The 19,380-nt window shown below is 37.7% G+C and overlaps 1 protein-coding gene across 3 annotated transcripts in view; it reads right to left on the minus strand.

Annotated features, from left to right (window-relative positions):
* SLC10A7 (solute carrier family 10 member 7) overlaps positions 1-19,380 on the minus strand; it is a 288,157-nt gene that overhangs the window by 181,010 nt on the left and 87,767 nt on the right. For 2 of the 3 annotated variants that reach the window (XM_001376861.4, XM_007496259.3), the window contains exon 5: positions 14,709-14,747. The exons of the other annotated variant lie outside the window; for it this stretch is intronic. In XM_001376861.4, the coding sequence (XP_001376898.1) occupies positions 14,709-14,747 (39 nt within the window). The remainder of the gene's footprint in view (positions 1-14,708; positions 14,748-19,380) is intronic. 3 annotated transcript variants of the gene reach the window in all.

A 19,380-nucleotide genomic window follows, 5' to 3' on the forward strand; every position in this document is an offset into this window, starting at 1 on the left:
TTTAGTAAACCAGTTTCAACAATAACTGGTGGGTGGAATTAAAAAACAAATATGATCTCCAAAGTTCAGTTCAAATGATACACCTTTTCTATCTAAATCTAAAACATCTCTGTGAAGTACTTTTTCCTGTTATAGCAGCCATTAAAATCAATAAATCAATTGAACTTGCTTCCAGGTCCTGAGAGTTCTGCATCTCTAAGGAAAAACCAAGATTTTCAGAAACCTGAGGCATATTTAATCACAATGCTCTCACTAAATTATTACTAAAAATACTTTGGTGGAAAAAAAGGTTTTTGGGACCATTACTAAATAAAATTAAACAAATATTGTTTTAAGTATTTATTTTAACTCGTCCTTTTAAAATTTCTACTTTTGTGTATGTTTTATACACAATTTGCCCATATAAGTAGATATATTCTTAAGAACTCTTTAATGACAAAAGTGGAATAAAGTTTGGACACCTCTGAGCTCTAAAATCAGGTTAGTTCTACTCCGAAGAAAAATCTACAAATGACCTTCGAGTAAATTCTGGATGCCCTGTGAAAGGGGTGGCATATTATTGTGCAGTGAAAAATGATCATGTGAAGAATTCAAAGCTATTTAGTTAGACTTATGTGAACTGATACATTTAAATAAACGAAACCAAAGGAACAATATACCTGAGGTCAATAAAATAAATGAAAAGATCCCTGGATGGAAAGTGAACTCTGAATAATGGGAAAATCAGTGAAAGTCATAGAGAAGCGATAATATAACAGGCCCCTCCTCACTCACCAAAGAGCTGGGGGACTACCTGGATGGAATATCATATACACTGTCAGACAATATTTCCATATTGCATGTTTTAACTTTAACTGCTTTTCATTGTCACAAGGGAGGGCTCAATCTGCAGCTAGGAAATAAGGGTGAGGTAAAGACACACAAACAAATAAAAGCCCTATCACCCCAATTAGTATTACCTAGACAAAGCAATAAACATTCCTCACGGCCTTAGACTGGCAGCACATAGACTGGTGAGACAGAAAGGTTTACGGTGAATATTCAGGATTGGATTATTGCAACCACAAATCATTACAATATCATAAAGGAAAGCTGGTTGGTGACAGGGCAACTAAATTCAGAACGTGATCATCACCAACAAACATTTGAAATAGAATGCTGAAACTGGGAGGGACTTTGGAGATTATATCATCCAACGTACTGTGATAAAAAGCATTTAGAGCTGGAAGGAACCAGTTTAAAAAACATCTAGTTCAATTTTACTGATGAGAAAACTGAGCCCTAAAGGGAGAAAGCTTGTCCAAGGCCTTAAACTAGTAGTAAGTACCAAGGCTAGTACTGAAACTCAGTTCCTCTTAAAGACCATTGTTCATTTCTATAGGTCACACAGAAAAGATAAGAAAACTGAGACTAGAGAGTTCCATTAATTGACCCAAGCCCACACAGAAAGTGAGTGGCAGACCTGGAACTAGAAATCATATTTACAATAAAATAATACAATACAACAAACATTAATTAAGTGCCTACTATGGGCCAGGAATTACACTAAGCTCTTTAGATAGATACATTATTTTCTTTAAAATAAAACAGTCCCATAAAAACACCGATGAAAAGCAACTGCTTGAATACAGGGGTGGAGGGGATATGACTGAGGAGAGACTCTAAATGAACACTCTAATGCAAATACCAACAACATGGAAATGGGTTTGAATCAAGAACACATGTGATACCCAATGGAATCAGGTGTGGGCTATGGGAGAGGTGGTGGGAGGGGGGAGGGAAGAAAAGAAAATGATCTTTGTTTCCAATGAATAGTGTTTGGAAATGACCAAATAAAAATTAAAAAAGGAAAAAGGAAAAAAAAAAGAAAAAATAAAATAAAAATAAAATAAAACAGTCCCAGCCCTCAATGAACTTTTAATCTAATGGGAGAAGATAAATCCCAGAAGGAAGTTGAAAAGGATTTGATGGGGAGAGGAAAGGACACCAGGCATAATGATGGTAGTGTCTAAATCAAACAGTGCAGCATTAAAGAAATGAAGAAATGAATGAGTTTCTAGGCTCTCTAATTTTAATTTTCAGTTCAAAATTCTCTAACTCTCTTCACCTCCTTCTCCATCCATTGAGAAGGCAAAACATACAAGACTCATTATACATGTGAAATAATGCAAAAAATATTTCTACATTAACCATATAGAAAAAAAATAAAATTATCTTTAAAAAGCAAGAGAAAGAAAGTGTAAAAAACAAAAACAAAAACAAAACAAACAAAAAACCACCTGTCTCCATCCTTTTAAAACGGAAATTCGGGGAAGAATTTTTTGATAAGCCCTCCTGATTCCCAAACCAACATTTTTCATGCAAATACCACAATGTCCATCATTTACAAGTGTCTGTTAAGAAGTAACTACGAAGGAATACAAAATTCTGACTGCTAGAGATTAAGCATAAAGAATGAATTATGGAACCTGCGTAGCTAAAGAACATAGCCCTCTGAGTTCAAGTATTTTAGAAAACAAATGCTACTGTAAGATATACTAAGATTAAGTCATAATGACAAGAGACTAATAAACTCGTATCAACAGATCAAACTTTCTGCTACTGAAAAGATTTAAAATTACCAAGGATCGTGGAGACAGATATGTTCCTACTTGATAGAAGGATAGCCAGACCATTGCAAAAAGCAAAAAAAACACTGAGAAGCTTTGGAGCAAAGGCTAATGGAAATGTGGCAAATGAGTAATAGCAAATAAATCTGGGCCCAGGGAGGAGAAGCTTCACACAGAACTGGCAGAGTCATACCTAGAGTGGGGCTAATGGGGCTTCGCCTCCAAGCATTGAAAGGGCATTGTCAGCACTTAACATTCCTGCAACAACATGTAAACAGCTAGGTTAATTACCTCTTTAACAAGAATAATTAGTTTAAATAAAAAACTACCAGATGGTATGCTTCCTTCCTGTTCCTGTCTCCCCAGAAATAGTTCCATAATGTCCCTGGATCTGTGGCTCTTCTGCATAGAGCAGTGTTCCTGGGTATCTTAGTCCCTTTTGGACTGAATTTGTCTTTAAAAGTTGATTTGAAAGTATAGTTGACACCATTTACCTGGGGCAGCTTTGTAAAGCATTCCTTGAGCACCAAAACTGCTAGTTAAAGCTCTGAGAGATGACATGTATGATGCTCTGATGACTACCCAAAAGAACCAGGAGGCAATTTGCTATATCAACATGAGTTTCATCCCAGCAACGGATCATTATAGGATCCTGATCACTGAAAGCCACTCGATTCAACGAACAAACGTTAACAACCTACTATGTACAGGATCTTATGCTAGGAACTAGGCATACAAATGACTCAGATAAAAAATAATCCAGCTCCTGTCCTTAATGAGGTTACTCTCTCCATTGGGAGGATAAAAACACATCTATAGGTTAGTACAATATAAAATAAGATGTGATGGGGACAAGAGCCAGAAGAATCGCTTTAACAAATTTGAAGTTAGAGAGAATACTTTAACCATATAATTATACTAAGTTTTAAAAAGATGATTTAGAACTGTACAAATGTAAGATAATATTCACACTTTGACCTACTAATTTTGTAATTCTATCCTAAAAAAGCTATCAAGTCATATTTATACAATTTGTTCTTTCTCGCTCCATTATCCTTGGGATATCAATTTCCCCTCCACCTTTAATATTTGCTATTTGCACTTAATATTTGCAAATTAGATTACTAAAGATCAAAGTTAGTCTTTCATAATTGCTCAATCATTCTTCTATGCTTGGTCCCATTTTATACTTCAAACAAACAGAATTTTATTTTAAGTAATTCTATTAATGTCACGTGTAATATCCTAAGATAGAGACACAATTTTTTTAACACTCATGAATACTAATTCAATTATTTTCAGGGAGCAGCCATATGTTTGGAAGTGCAAGAATACAAAGCTGGACATTCAGAAAAACCCTTAGGATGGAGGGAGACCAAGACAGACACAGCACATTCATCCAGAGACAATAGAATCAGGTGAAGTGTGCCTGCCACATGGTTCTCATCCTGGCTGCTATTGGTATCATTTGAACTGCAAGGCTGTAAGAGTCACTTTGTTTTATTGTTGTTTTTGTAAGAGCCTCTTAGACAATCTAATATGTTTACTTTTGAATTTGACATTATGCATGCCACTCTTCCATTGAGGAAGGCACCTACAAAGAGAACCTGACTTCTGATCACAAGTCGGGACTTCAAGAAACCTGTCTAAACAGAGAATCACACTTTTTCCTTGGAGCTAGCACAATAAAAAAGAAAAAAGATGTGTGTTCTCTCTTCCATTCAAGATGACAGGTCCTTCTGCTGATTGAAGTTTTAGGCTTTCAATGGATGCATTTGATTCACTGAGAACAAAAAGTAGCAAGAACCAGAATGAATGAACCGTGCTAGGCAGAGCCCAATAAGGCATTTGTGACTGTCAACCATTTGTCACCAACAGAGGAAGAACTGCATCCTGACTTTTCTCAAAAACACAAGAGCAAAGTTTCTTAGAAGCGATAAATGTTTCGTGAAAGGTCTGAGTCCAGTGATGGATTTTAAGCTTCCCAACTTGGCTCACTGTAAAATGTAAAGGGAGGGTCAGGCACCATGGAAAGAATCCCGGGGAGTGTTAAAAGGTTACAGTTTAAATCTAAATACATAGATATACACACAGATCATATGTGTGTGTGTGTGGATTCTTCCATACCCAAGGGAATCTCCAACTTGTAGGAATCATGGGGCTTTACCGCTTGTTTCTCTATGTGCCTAGATCCTTTTTGGAGTTACAGTGGCTTCCAAATGTAGATCATGATGAGGATGACCTCTAAGAACCAAAAATTGACATCAGAATCAAGGACCCATCTATAAGAACTGGTATAGCTAATGTATAGGAAAAGAGAGAAGTTTTTGTAATATACCAACTTTAGGGAAATCGTATTTATGTAATAAAAACAAGAAATAAATGCTATAAACATATTAATTATAAAGAAATGAGTGAGTCTCCATTAGATTCAATGTAGTTAGCTAGTTATTATTTTAGTAGGTAGCACACAAACTTATGAAATTTAAATTAAATTGCTACCAATGATAGTGGTCATGTGTTTCAGGGAACTTATTATAAATAGGGATTTGGATAGGGACTACCCCTGTGATCCTATCCAAAATGGAAATTACCTCTCCTAACACAGCTCAATGTCATCTCTATAATGTAAAATCTTGGCAAGTTGCCCGGAGCACTATTAGAAGGCTAAGTGACTTACTTGCTCAAGGTGGTCATAAAGAGAGTTCTCATCAAAGGCAGAAGCTGAACCCAGGTCTCCCTAGTTTCTAGTCCAGTTTTCTCCCCTCATGATGTGTCATCAAATTATAAATACCTGGCAAAAAGTCTTCATTTTTATTTATTCCATTCAGTTTAATTCCACAAATATTTATTATCCACCTGCTATGTACATGAAAGATAACCATGTTAAGTGGTTGGGGACACAAAAGCAAAAATAAAACAATCCCTGCCCCTAAAGAGCTTACATTCTATCATGGGGAGAGAGAGAGGGAGGAGGATACAGTATTTACTCACAAGAAAATACAAAGTAAATATCAAATGATAAAAGTAATTTTAAGAGAGAGTTAAGAGTATTAACTGGGGAAAGATCAGAAAAAAACACATGTAGAGCAGGCTTTGGAGGTATAATGTAGAGGAAACCAGGTCTTCTTCAAGATATTTATTGATTTATTTGCTTGTCTGTGTTTATCTTAGCCCAATATATATAGGCAGAAATGTTTACAGTTTGGGAATGACAACATTTTTAAAAATTCATTTAAAAAAAGATAAAGGTACATGGCATTTGTTAAAGGGTAATAAAATAACTTCAGTCTATTGGCTAGTTCTACACCACTAGATTTCTTTAAATAGTAATGAAATCATTGCTTTAAAAAATCCATCATTATTAAAATAAAAAAAAGTTGGCTCAGCCTCTCCTAAAATTAGATTTGTAAGTTGCTGGTCATTCCCATAATTAAATCTATGTCACAAATTTGCAAGAAAAATGGACACTATGACTAATGCATTTACTTGCTGCAGAAGTCCTGTCAAGTAGTATAAGGCATTACAGGGCTAAAATGCAAGAGGTAAAGATTCTGTACATTTTTATTGAGCAACAAAGGCCCTTTTATATTTAGGAAGACTATTATAGATAAAACCTTATAAGAGAAACAAATCAACAATGCAGTGACCACAGTATGTCTGTGCTAAAAATATGGTTTGATGCATAAGCACTTAGGCACGCAGGCTTGTTGACTGGAAGGCAAGAACAGGTTAGATATACAGAGGTTTACTGAGGCCTGGGTTCCTGTTGGATCACAGGGATCTCCCTTGCCCTACCTCTCCCATTCAGCCTCCCAATTATTTTTCCTAATCCTTACAGGAGGAGAGTGAGAAATAACCCAGAGCTGGGGTTCTGAACCTTTTTGGTGTCTTAGACTCCCTTTGGAAGTCCAGGGAAGGAAATATTAAATTTCTGTTACAGGTTAACCAAAATTAAAATGGATTTTTTTCCCCAGGCAAGTCTGTGGACTGAAATGCCAGGTTAAAACTCCTTTAAAAAATAAATTAAATTAAATTAAATTAAAGGCCCCATGATATGGAAGATATTGAGAGGGCATTTCAAGCTTCTGTTATGGTCTAACTTACTACATATTAATGTCATGCTCTATCAACTAGATTACAACCTAGGTGAGACTGAGAATGGGGACCATATCTTAGGTGTTGTGGTTTCCCCCATGAGGCCTGGGACATGGTAAAAGAGTAATAACCTTCACAATAATAAATTGCATTATATACTGCTATCCCAATCTATCTACCTTATCATTTGATTCTCATAATAACTTTGCAAGACAGGTGTTAAACTATCCCCATTTTACAAATAAGAATAATAAGGCTCAAAGAGGTTAAATCATGTGTCCCTGGTTACAAAGCGACTAAAAGTCAGAGGCAAAATTTGAATCCAAATCTTCTAGACATATTCAGGGTCATTATACCTACACCACTGAGTTGCTACACTAATGGGTGTTCAACAAATTATCTGCTGCTTTGATTTGATGCTAGTGTTCCAGCTGTGCCTTTAATGCTATACTATTATTAACCTACTTATATTTTCCAAGAGGAAATACTTATTAAGTACCTACTGTGTGTAAGGTAGAGTGCTAGATGTGAAGCTTTTGCCTCCCAGTTTAAAGACAGTGTATGATACCTCAGCAAGATGCCCTGTTATCCTGCTATGTTTACCATACTAAGTAAATTTAGTTAGTGCCTACTATGTGTAAGGCACTGAACTAAGTGTGAAGTTTTTCATCTTAGTTCAAACACAGTAAACAACATCTTAGGGAGTTTCCCATTAGCCTGCTAAGTTTACTTAGTTCTCTAGCACTTTAAAGATGGACAAAATACTTTGTTCACAAAAATCCTGTGAGGTAGGAAAGATGGTATTACCCCCATTTTACATGTGGGGAAACAGATTCAAAGAGTTAAAGTGGCTTCCTCAAGGGTCACATGGATAGAAAGAATATAAACTGGGATTTGAATTCAAGCTTCCTTTCTGTTCATCTAGCACCCTTTCCACTATCCTTAAAACCAGTCCCCTAATGGTTAGTGAAAACCAATCTTTAAAACTGGCCCCTACACTTGGAGCCACAGTCTTCCCAATTCTCTTGGGCTCTCTGAAACTAAGACATTTCTTATTCGTTGGGCTTAGTTCATTCTTTTCCACACCTAAAATGGTATAAAAAGTTGCTTTCCTTTCATAATTAAATATTAATATCCTAGAAAGATAAACCAATTCAAAGTTATTCCAACAGTGAATTAATATGCCTGCCTTCCTACAATCCTTCCAATATTGACTGTTCCAATTTGTTTCCATTTTTTTGCCAACTGGTAAGGATATCAATTTGAAATTATGAAGGAAAAGTGACTAAACTGTTTGGATTCTTCAGCCAAGTGGTCTCACTACTGGTAATATAAATCATTAAAGTCAGGGGTAGGAATGAAGGTCCAATATATACCAAAATATTCATAAAAGCACTCCTTGTGGCAGCAAAAAAAAAAAAAGATACGAAGTGGGTATTGATTGAAAATGTGCTAAAAATAAAACCCTATAACATATCCATGCCATGAAATAATTTTATAAATTAATAAATTATTAATAAGAGAAATTCAGAGCAATCTCAGAAGACATTTAGGAATTAATTATCCCTATAATAAAAGATTTTTAGAATTAATACACAATAAAATAAGTAGAACCAGAATAACAATATACAAAATAATTACAGCATAAATGAAGCTATTACTATAAGGAAGAAAAACATTGAGTAACTAAAAATCAGTAAAATGGTCTCAGGGAGCACATAAGGAAACTTATTGCCCCTCCTACTGTCCCCAGGTAGAGGAGGAAATAATGTGCCCTGCATTGGATGTTATAAGAAAAGGACGAGTTTGGTGGAAGAGAAAGAAAGAGGTAAAAGTGGAGGGAAAGGAAGGGAGTATTTCCAGAAATAACAGTGATATTAAAATAAAAACAAGGATTAAACTTTTTTTTAAATGAACACAACTGAACTGAAAAAAATGGTCTATTTATGGATTAGAAGCAAAACAAATTCTATACACTTGGAGGAATCTAGGACACAAAGCGGACTATTTGGGTGTTAGTATTAAAGGAAAAACTACCAGAATAATTTTAGACATTGAATGAAAAGGGAATATTGAATAAATACAAACCAAGTAAGATCATGTCCTTACTTCAGAGAAATTAAAAAAAAAAAGGTAGTCAAGGACCCAGGTCCTAGTCTACAATCACCCTTTCCAACAATCAATAATCTTGGAAATTCTTGCATAAAGGGTTGAGAAGTCAACAACCCTCCATCCTCAGCCAAAGCTGAACAGGAGTAAAAAGATTGATGATGAATCCTCTTGGCAGAGAAGGGCAGAATTTAGGTGCAGAATGAGGCGTGCTTCAAACAAAGTGGTGGTCTGTATTCTACACTGCATTCTTTTCTTCCAAAGGAGAGTGGTTGATGAGAGGGATAGTAAGTATAGGAAAGTGATAGCTATGAAAATAATTTTGGATTTTTTGTTAATGTTAAATTATTTATTTTTAACATTCTTTAAAAAAAATCTTGAGATCTGAATTCTCTTCCTTCAGTCCTTCCCCCCCACCCAACGAAAAAGCAAGCAATATACTATCAGTTTTGTTTAGTTTTTTAAAATGAAATAGTTAAGAATTGGGGCTAAGGCCAGAGGCCAAGGAAGGTAGTTGAGTTTGGTTATAAGAGTGAAGGATGGCTAGATCATTCTTTTAGTCCTCCAGAGGCAAAGAGATTTTTTTAGTTTAATAACAATCTTCTTAGATGAGTTTCTAGAAGTAGCAACATCCACTACATAAAAAGAGAACAACATGGGGACAAAAGGCACTGTACGAAAAAGAAGGAAATCCCACTTGTTCTTTCTCCCTCAGCCCTCTTCTCAAAATGAAAGGGAAGCATATGGAAATAGAGATTGGGGATTTATATTTTAAAACCTACTACATGCTAAGCATTCTACTAGGCATTTTGCAAATATTATCTCATTTGATCCTCACAACAACCCTGCAAGTAGGTGCTATTATTATCCTCATTTTTACAGTTGAGGAATCTGAGGCAAACAGGGTTGAGAGACTTACCAGGCTCACACATCTATTAGGTGTCTGTGGCCACATCAGAATTCAGGTCTTCCTGATTTCAGACTCAGAATTTTATCAAGCTGGCAAGGTCTGCTCCTAGGATTTCACTGGGACAGAAAACTCCCAGGTGAGGGGACTCTCTGCCATCGTAGGCTGGATGCCCTTTCTGCATCTTAGTCTTAGAGAGTTGCCTTGAGAACTTGGAAGTTCTTGCCACAGGTTACACAGCCAGTATGTGTCTAGACCCAGGCCTTCAAGGATTTGGGGCCAGCTCTCTCACTGCAAATGAATGCAATAGTCCTTGAAGATCAACTCTGGATAGCAAGTGTCCAGAACCCAAACATGATTCATCTCATGTGGCTGGAAACGCTTGGCCATGGGTAGATGGCTCAATAGGTCCTCCTTCCACAAACCTACAACCAAGTGCTTGAATGTTGTGGAATTTCGTTAGACCACAAGACTCACATGGTCAACATGGCCATTTCTTTTCTTGTCTTTTAGGTGAAAATATTTGGGGGTGGGAGAGGAGGGCAGGGAGAGAAATTCCTTCTCCAAAACCTGAAGCTGGGGTTTGACCAAATCACACAATCAAAATGGCTTTGGTAAATGGCTAGTTCTTCTCCAGCATGGCATAAGCTTTTGAAATCAAAGGCATCCGGAATCCCTAATCCAACTCTCCAGAGAATCACCACTTGAAAAATGCCCTTTGCTTCATACATGGATGCAAAAGCAGGCAAGCCTGCTGAACTTGGCCTTCTGCTCAGCCCTTCCATCATGAGGGTATTTCATAACAGCAAAAACGCAGCTCACCAACGACCCAGAATTACCAAAATGCTATCAGATTTTATTAAAACCTCATCAAGTGGGAAATCTCAAATCGCTTATTATGCTCTACAATTATTGTAAAGCGAACTCTTTAAATGAGAGGAGATAATGACATTAACTTCTTAACTTAAAGCAATCCTCCATGGCATGATTCTAAAATATTCTCCTGGTCTGAAATTTATGTAAATTGAATTCATCTATCATTAGTTATTACCAGCCCAGCTACATAAAAACAGTTTTCTGTAACAATTAGTTCTTTAAAACACTGTGTTTTAATTAGACCTGGGATGTTATAAAGCTCCCTATAAATATGGACGATGTTGCTATCTGGTATACCCAGATACCTGAATCTGAAAGAATTATTGGAAAAGTTTTCTTCCCTTTCAAAACAAACAATTCACCTTATCAATGCATTTGATTTAAAATTTAAAATGCAATGAAGAATTCTAAAATTATTTATAAATGCATATACATTAATGCCTGAACACTGTTCTTTCCTAATAATAAATCACAAAATTATGGAATTTTGGAGCTAGAAGGAATCTTGGAAAACAGAAAAGTGAATCAGAGAACATTAGAACACGGAACACTGAACTCTAGATTATTTGGAAATGGAATGATGAATGATAGAGTATTAGGACATGGAATACTGAATTATGGAATTTTAAAGCTAGAAGAGATATTAGAATATAGAATTGTGAAGCAGAGAATGTTAGAATATGGAACACTGAACTATCAAATGGTTGAACACAGACTATTAGAGCACAGCAAGAAGGCCCTCAGAGAGCAGCTAGTCTAATGCCTTCATTTTACAAACAAGGAAATTAAGGCTCATCCTCTGAAAATTAGAGTGCATTTACTTATTTGTGTCTATTCTTGCCCCCATCCACCCCAGGAAAATGAAAGCTTCCTGAAGGTAGGGACAGTTTCTCAGTGCCAGGGACACAGGAAGTTCTTAGTAAAACTGTCAGAAGTCTTGCCCAAGATCCCACAGAAAACCCATGGCAGAGCCAGCAGACCTGGGCTCCAGTCGTTTTCTCCTGTTCCACACTAGCTCAGTCTAATCCTCACTTATGACAATCTAGGATGCAGGGAAAGGGGCGTAGAGCAAGGGGGTTCAGGTGAGTGATTTTGTCAACATGGGAAACTTTTCTTCACTGATGGAGCCTGACAATTCATATGTCATGTAGGGTCTTGGACTGTTGCCTGGGCACAGTGTGAGGTTTAAATGACCCCATCAGGATGCAGAATCAGTATACTGTTAGAGTAAGGACTTGAACCCGAGTCTACCAGATTCTGAGGCCAGCCTTTTATTTGCTATAAATACACTGCAGTGGACACAGCACCAGGCTTTGTCTCAGAAGTTCCGAGTTCAAATCCAGCCTCAGACCCTTACTAGCTGTGGGACCCATATGGGCAAGTCACTCAACTCCTGTAAAATGAGAACTGGAAAAGGCAATGGCAAACCACTCTGGTGTCTGCAAAGAAAACTTCGGTCCATGGGATCAGCACTCAACAACAACAAGGGAATTAGTACAACAGGGTATTTTCCTTCTATAAAATGAATCCTCAAAGTTGTTGAAGAAATGATTCTTGTTTGGAGAATATGAAATAAAAATCTATTAAAGCTTTGGTTCTAGATTGTGATTTGGCCCGAGTGGTTCGTTACTGACACAGTCTTAGGCAAGGTCTAAGAACTACTTGGTAATTCAGAGAGCTGGAAGGTATGGGAGGCCTGGTCAGAGCTGAGGACAGGAGATGGGGTGCAGACTGGGAAAAGGAAGCAGAATAACTGCCCCCATCCAGCCCTGACAGTCCTCCCTCCTCTAATCCCCACAACTTTTACTCCCCTAACAAAAACCCTCCTGTCCATCTCTGATAATTCATGTCTGGGGGAGGAAAAGAAGGTGGCAAGAAAGTTCCAAGCTCATGTCTGGGGGAGGAAAAGAAGGTGGCAAGAAAGTCCCAAGCTCCTTTCTTTTAGTCATGACATTCTCCTCGTTTCCAGGATCCTCTCTTTGGAGCCCTCACCATCTAAATTCCATCCAGCTCAAGGCACTCCTCTTCCTCTCCTCCTAAATCCTGGAGCCGATAGAAGGAATGTTAGCCAGTACTCAGTCAAACTAGAGCATCATACCAGAGCACCTACCTATGTGCAGAGGGGGAGAATTTCCTCATGGCAGAGATAACGAACTACCTCCATCCCAGAGTCACAATGAAAATGAAAAGCTCAATATCTTTAAAAGCAAGACCGAGCTGAGGGATGCACCCTTACTGGTGACAAACGTACCTCCAACTAGATGGTACCTTGAAGTTGTTACTCTTGTAAGTAGGGATAATGGCTATTTAATTATAAAGCATTTTAAGGTTAGCAGGGAGCTATAGAGTATCTCACTTGATGTTGGTAAAAACCCAATGTTGGAAAGGCTACAGGTATCAGGATGCCCATATTTCAGCTAAGGAAACAGAAGTTTGTCAAGATGGCCATGACTTGACCAAGGCCTTACAACCAGCAAATGACAGAGGCAGGTTTGGAAGCTGGGTCAACAACCTGACTCCAAGTCTAGCACTCTTTTTACTCCTTCAAACAGCTTCTACAAAACGGTGATATACAAAGGACTATATTTTTGGTAATTTTTTTTCTTTTTTTCTTCTTTTGGTAGAGATCTGCAATTTCATGTTTATAAGTATAAGGGAGAAGGCAAGACAGCAAGGAAGAGAAAGAGCTGTATATAAAAAATCTCTTGGTATGGAAACTCCTTCCACCAACAAAGATCAGTGACTCAAATTAATTGATAGTGAGGTAACATGATATAATAGGTAGAAATCACTCTCCAGAAAATAAAATATAAACAACTGAAAGCAATTACTTCAATAAACAATTACTGAGGCTTGAAATAATCAGTAATCAGTATCAATTTAATAGCATACATAATAAAATCTTTAAAACCGGACAAAAAGGAAACCCCAGGAAGATATAGTATTACTTTTTAAAATGATATCAAATATATACATGTCATATAATATACGCACTTATGTATTTATTTATTAAGGTATATACCAACAAATTCTTAACACACCTACCCAATTAACACTTAGTGTGAGACTAATTTAATAACAGCAAATGTATTGGTCAGAGATTAGATTTACAATGGATAATGACTGTACAATGAATTTAAATTTTGGAGAGTCCTACCTATTTTCAAGTTAATTTATGTAGCATTGATTTTCTTTTTGTTTATGTATAAATCAACCTGATCTAGCTGCTTGAATGACATGAATGAGAAATAGACCCACTGAATAATATTTTAATTTATCTTGATGCATTTCACCTAAATTCAAGGATTTAAATCAAAACATTTCATTAACAACTGTAAAAAGCTCAAGTAGCTTTTACAACCTTTCATAAAGTCCTTTCAAAAAAACTCAAACCCTGGTCAAATTGTTGAGTTGGAAAAGGATTAGAAAAAGAAACAGTCTACAATTCTATATTTTCTTTTTATAAAAAATCAAATTCTAATTGTATAAAAGCCTAGCTTCTGTGTTCTCACACTCTCTCCGTCTCTCTGTCTGTCTGTCTGTCTGTCTGTCTGTCTCTCTCTCTGAAGGATGGATGCCTCTGATCTTTGAAAATTATTGACCTTTAAGTTTTTTTTCCTGATCTCCCTCAATTTTTCCCTCTTTCCCTTATGTTTCTCAGAAGTACCCAGGATGTTCTCCAGTGACAGTGAAACATGCAAAATAAATGACATGTCACCAAGTAAATTAGCATCTCCTTTCTGACCAGCTGGGTCATATTTCCTCTTCGAAATCCTTGGCCCCTTGATAGAAAATAATAATAATCTAATAGACCTCATTAAACAATCAATATATTGACAGCACTTCTATAAGAGAAATGCTGGGTTATCCTTGTTTCCTTTAACCCATTCAATGGTACATTAAAGTCAAGCATATAAAGTATACTGCAGAAGATTAATTGCCCTTATTTAGTAAATAATTTTATTCAGATCATGATGAATAGAATGGAACAGGAACATTTAAGAGAACTGAAGGATGTTTCCAGCTTTCACCGAGCCTTCCAAATAACTGACCTCCACCAGCCACCCAAAAGTCATTTCAGAGAGAGATTTAAACATTGCATTACTCACCAAAAAACTTCCAAAGGCTGAGTTAAATATAGCTGCTGCCTACAGAGAAGAAAAAAGAGAGGAAAACTCACTAAAAGTAAACAGTCACAGTACAAGCAAAGAATGCTACTCTCCCACCCTCCTTCCCTCCCAACACTCCTGGATCCCACACACTGAACCACATATACCATTAGGCAAAGTTCGCCACTGCTAACAAAAAAATTGCCAGTGGCCTGTAGTTTACAAAGACAGATGAGTTGCAGCTTAGGAACTCATAAATAATGGGTCTCCAAAGCAAGCAGAAAAGGCCTGCCACTCATTATAAACTTATGACAGGTACCCAAAGAATCATCCCCAGTATGTGAATAGAAACCTAGTTGTTATTGATTCTGCTACTGGACACAAAGTAATCAAGAGGCTGATTTATTCGTCCAGGAAAAGAGCAATTTAGATTTCTGACTGATCCATACACGGCTGCAGTGCCACCCTCGGCAAGTTCCTATCTCGCCTGTTCTGTGGGCATCAGGAACTCTAAACTATCACAACACAGTGCATTCTCATGCTGACATGAACCATACATTCGACACATCAGTGAAGAGTTGCCAAAGCCCAAGGTGGGCTCTGCTGTTGACATGAACCATACATGCCACAGAGCAGTGAAGGCTGCTAAAGCCCAAGCATTTAACAAGTTTAAATGCAGCACAGTTCAATCGAAAGTAGCAACATCCATGCAAGACGTCAGTCAAAGTAGTCTTTGCAATTCAGAAAAGAAACAATTGGCAATGAATGACTTTAGAAGCTATCATGCTTACCTAAGTCTCCAGGGAACACATGGTGGATGGAAGATAGCTCTTAACTTAAAATCAATCATTATGTTCCATGAAGCTACACCTGAATCTTGAATGCTTCTCCCAGTTCCCCAAATGGATAGAAACTTGTGTAGTATCCAATTTGATGATAGAAAAGAGGAAAAAACAAGAAACCCATATAGGAAAAAAAAAGGAAAGGATAAGGGTGAGGGGAGAAAGCCTGGTATTGACATGTCCTGCAGCTCCTGAGCAAAATTAAATTAATCATCACAGACATTTTCAGCCACACTGCAATAAGAAGAGGATGTCAATTTAGCAAGTTTGAATAAAGTCCAAAGCCAAGCTAAGAGCTGTATCTGAACCAGCCTTCTGCTCCATAAGAGGATGCAATGAGAGTGAATGGGTAATGAGATCCCTGGCTCCAGAGAGCTTAGCTCTCCTATTCAAGTTCATAATTAATTCAAAGCTTTGATAATTTCATTAGATTCCTCCTTTGCTGGCCCTATCAATAAAAGATGGCACTGGACTGCAGTTCCTCTGTGGCATAAACACAGGCAAAGGCACAGACCAGGGAACCTTTGCTTCCTGACGGGGACAATGGCATATGGTGCTCCATGCTGCAGAGGGAGCAATGGAAAAAGATACAGCTAAATAAAACATTACAGATGACAGTTGTAAACTACAGCAACATATTTTAACACCTCTTACTTATTGGAATTCCTTTGCTGAGGATTAAAGGAGAGAAAGCTTTTGCAATAGGAGTAGAAATCAGTGAGTGGTGAGGAGGGCAAAAACCTTCCCAATTTCCTAATTCTGACTTTCTATACCTTGTGCTTCATATTTTATAATCAATTTACTTCTCCATTTTATGGATTATTTTTCTCTTTTGAACACTTTCTCCAAATTCATTCTTTCAAGAACTTTTCCACCCTACACACACAGTTGCCAAAATATTTTTCTTCTTCTAAAGTTCAAGTCTAATCTTGCTGATTGCCCGCTCAAGACATCCAATTACCTCTAGAATAAATACACTATTTGCCATTTATGACCCAAGAAAATCTGGTTCTTGATTCTTTTGCCCTACTCTCAATTTTACACATGCTATATTCCTTCTCCAACTTATTTTCCAGATGAAGAACTGAGGCAAACAGGGAAAATGACTTCCCCAGGGTCACACAGCTAGCAAGTGTCTGAGGACAAATTTGAACTCATGTAGATGAATCTTCCTGATTTGAGTCTAGTGAGCCAAACACTGAGCCACTTAACTGCAAAATCTCTTCTACAAATGAGTATTATTATGTACTATATTAACATAACAACAACAATGAATATCCTAGTTATGCATAAATACTACTGAACTGTTCAGAATCATTTTTCTAGCAGTAGTGAAGGATCTGAACTTCATGAGCAATGACAGACATTTGTGAAATGGGTACAGTCTATACTTACATCCATTTGCTTAGGCAGAATAGAATCGACTGAAAATGGAGCTTGATCCCCAACACATTCTTGGCTTCACTAACACCAACAATAACAAAGAACCAAGCATTTGTTTTGTTCATGTTTATTAATACAGGTAAATTTCATTTTTTCAGGGCTCTAAACATCAATGACCAAATTTTAATTCACACAACAAATAATGATTTTCTTAATACAGCATGACTGTTTCATACTGGACAGAATATTTAGAACTCCCCAAAATATCATTTTACATATAAATTTTCTACTAAAACACAAAGACATTAGAATAGAATTTTAGCCTTGTCAGGCTCTCAAGAGGTCAAAATGATCAAGATGTCAGTAACACAGAATCTTCTAGTTGCAAGAAATTCTTAAAAGTCCTACTTCCCACCTGCTGCAGAAATCCTTTCTACAACATCCCTAATGGATGTTCATCCAGGCACTGCCCAAACAGTTGCCATGATGGAGAGTTCACGATAACACAAACCATCTCATTTTATTATTGAATAGCCCTTAGGTTTAGGAAGCTTTCTCATACTGAGCCAAAATCTGCCTCTCCCTCTAATTTACATTCACTGCTCCAAGTTCTGCCCTCTGGCACTCAGAGACCATAGTACAGGGGGACAAAGAAATTCTGTGTTTCAGACACTAGAGTTATGGAATTTTGATCTTTAGAAACCTATAGAATTTGGAAAATTATATAAATATTTGGAAAATTAAAAAAAATTCTACAGATTTCTAAAGATCAAAATTCCATCATTCTAGTGTCTGAAACACAGAATTTTGTATAGAATTAGGTAGTCTGTCTAGTTTAAATGTCTCTACTAATATTTGGCTCTGACTGTCTGATAACTTGACTCTTGCTGCCATAGAGGAGGAAAAGAAATATCCTCTCTGAGACTGTGTATCTGGACCAGTTGTGTACCCCCGAAAGTCTCAGGGGCCGAGTGTGACTGACAGGTGTAACAAAAACCCCATCGAGCCAAATCAAGTGATGTCAACAAGAGTTTAGTATTAAGTGCTCAGTGTGTGCCAGGAGCTGGGCTGAGCCCTGGGAATACAATTACAAGTGTCTGTGGGATCAGCTCTGTGAACAGAACCGATCCATCTGGAGAAGGGCTGAGAGCCATCCCTACTGGGCAGCCGGCTCTCTTCTTCTGCCCTTTCCCTGGCCCTGTCTAACCCAGAACTGGAAAAGTAAGTGCAAAGCAGGGTATTCTTCCCAGAATCGTAATGTTGCAAGTTCCTCCTCTAAAACAATCAGGCTTTTTCCTCCTTCCAACACGTGTATACACAGGACTAGAAAGAGAAACATACCCGGCACCCCTAAAATCTCAGAGCTGTGTCATGCTTTACTAGCTTTTACTCCACTAAGACTTTTGGATGTGCTGCACACACAGACACTGCAAAGACAAATACACATGCACACGTTTCCCTTCCTTTGCTCAGTAGGTCCGTCTGATCGACGATGCAGTCATGCCCTGCCTAGGGCAGCACTGGCTCCTACAATCTAGAAACTTTGGATCAAATCTGATCCTTCTCTGACCTTCAAGCCAAACAATGAGTCAATAGCCAAAATCTGGCTGGAGAATGGTCTGAATGGAGCAGAGGAGTCATAAGAGGAAATAAAGATGGATGGTGCTAAGTAGAAGGCTTTGAATGCCAAGTAGATTTGCTCTAACAAACAAGGTAAGTATGGCAAGTATATGATCAAGGGACTCATGAAAATAGGATTGTGTATAGAGAATAGGGTGAGGTAGGCAGACAACCGAGGCAGTGGCAAGGTCTTGAAGGAATCAATTATTCTCCGTATACTGATCAGCTATTCTGGGCAAAGCACTGTGGGGCTGTGAGGAATGCATCAAGGAGTATATGGGCTACTCAGGGAGGTGAAACATGGACATACACTGTGCTAAATAACAAAAGGTTTCACTAATGGATAGCCAAAACAATAAAAGGGGAATCCTTCACAGCTATGTGTACTTCTTGCTTCTGAGGGTATAGCTTATGGGGAGAGATAGAAGAGGAAAAAAACTGTGCTAAATAAGGAAACTGTGAGCATGACTTGGACAATTTTAGACTAGTTAAAAGGGCTAGCGATTTAATTTAGGGAGAAAAGGTGGGGTAAACTGAGGATATGTGCAGGGATACTCTCTAGTTCCAGAGGCAACTTGAGAATTCTGGCAGTGGAGGGCATAAGAGAATTGGATGGGGAACAAGGATTAAACCACATGGTAGCTGTGGCTCGTGGGGACTGTCAGCTGGCTGCAGCTCTGAACAGGAGGAAAAACCATACTCTGGGAAGAAAGGATGCCCTAGTCATTTGTGGAGAATAAAGGATGACAGGCAGCCTGCTGGAGTATTCTCAATGAAGACAGTGTCTTCCATGTTGGCTGGAGCCTCTGGCCAAACTGATGAGAGGG

The sequence above is a fragment of the Monodelphis domestica genome, chromosome 6, assembly GCF_027887165.1.
Source record: "Monodelphis domestica isolate mMonDom1 chromosome 6, mMonDom1.pri, whole genome shotgun sequence".
Classification (NCBI taxonomy): domain Eukaryota; kingdom Metazoa; phylum Chordata; class Mammalia; order Didelphimorphia; family Didelphidae; genus Monodelphis; species Monodelphis domestica.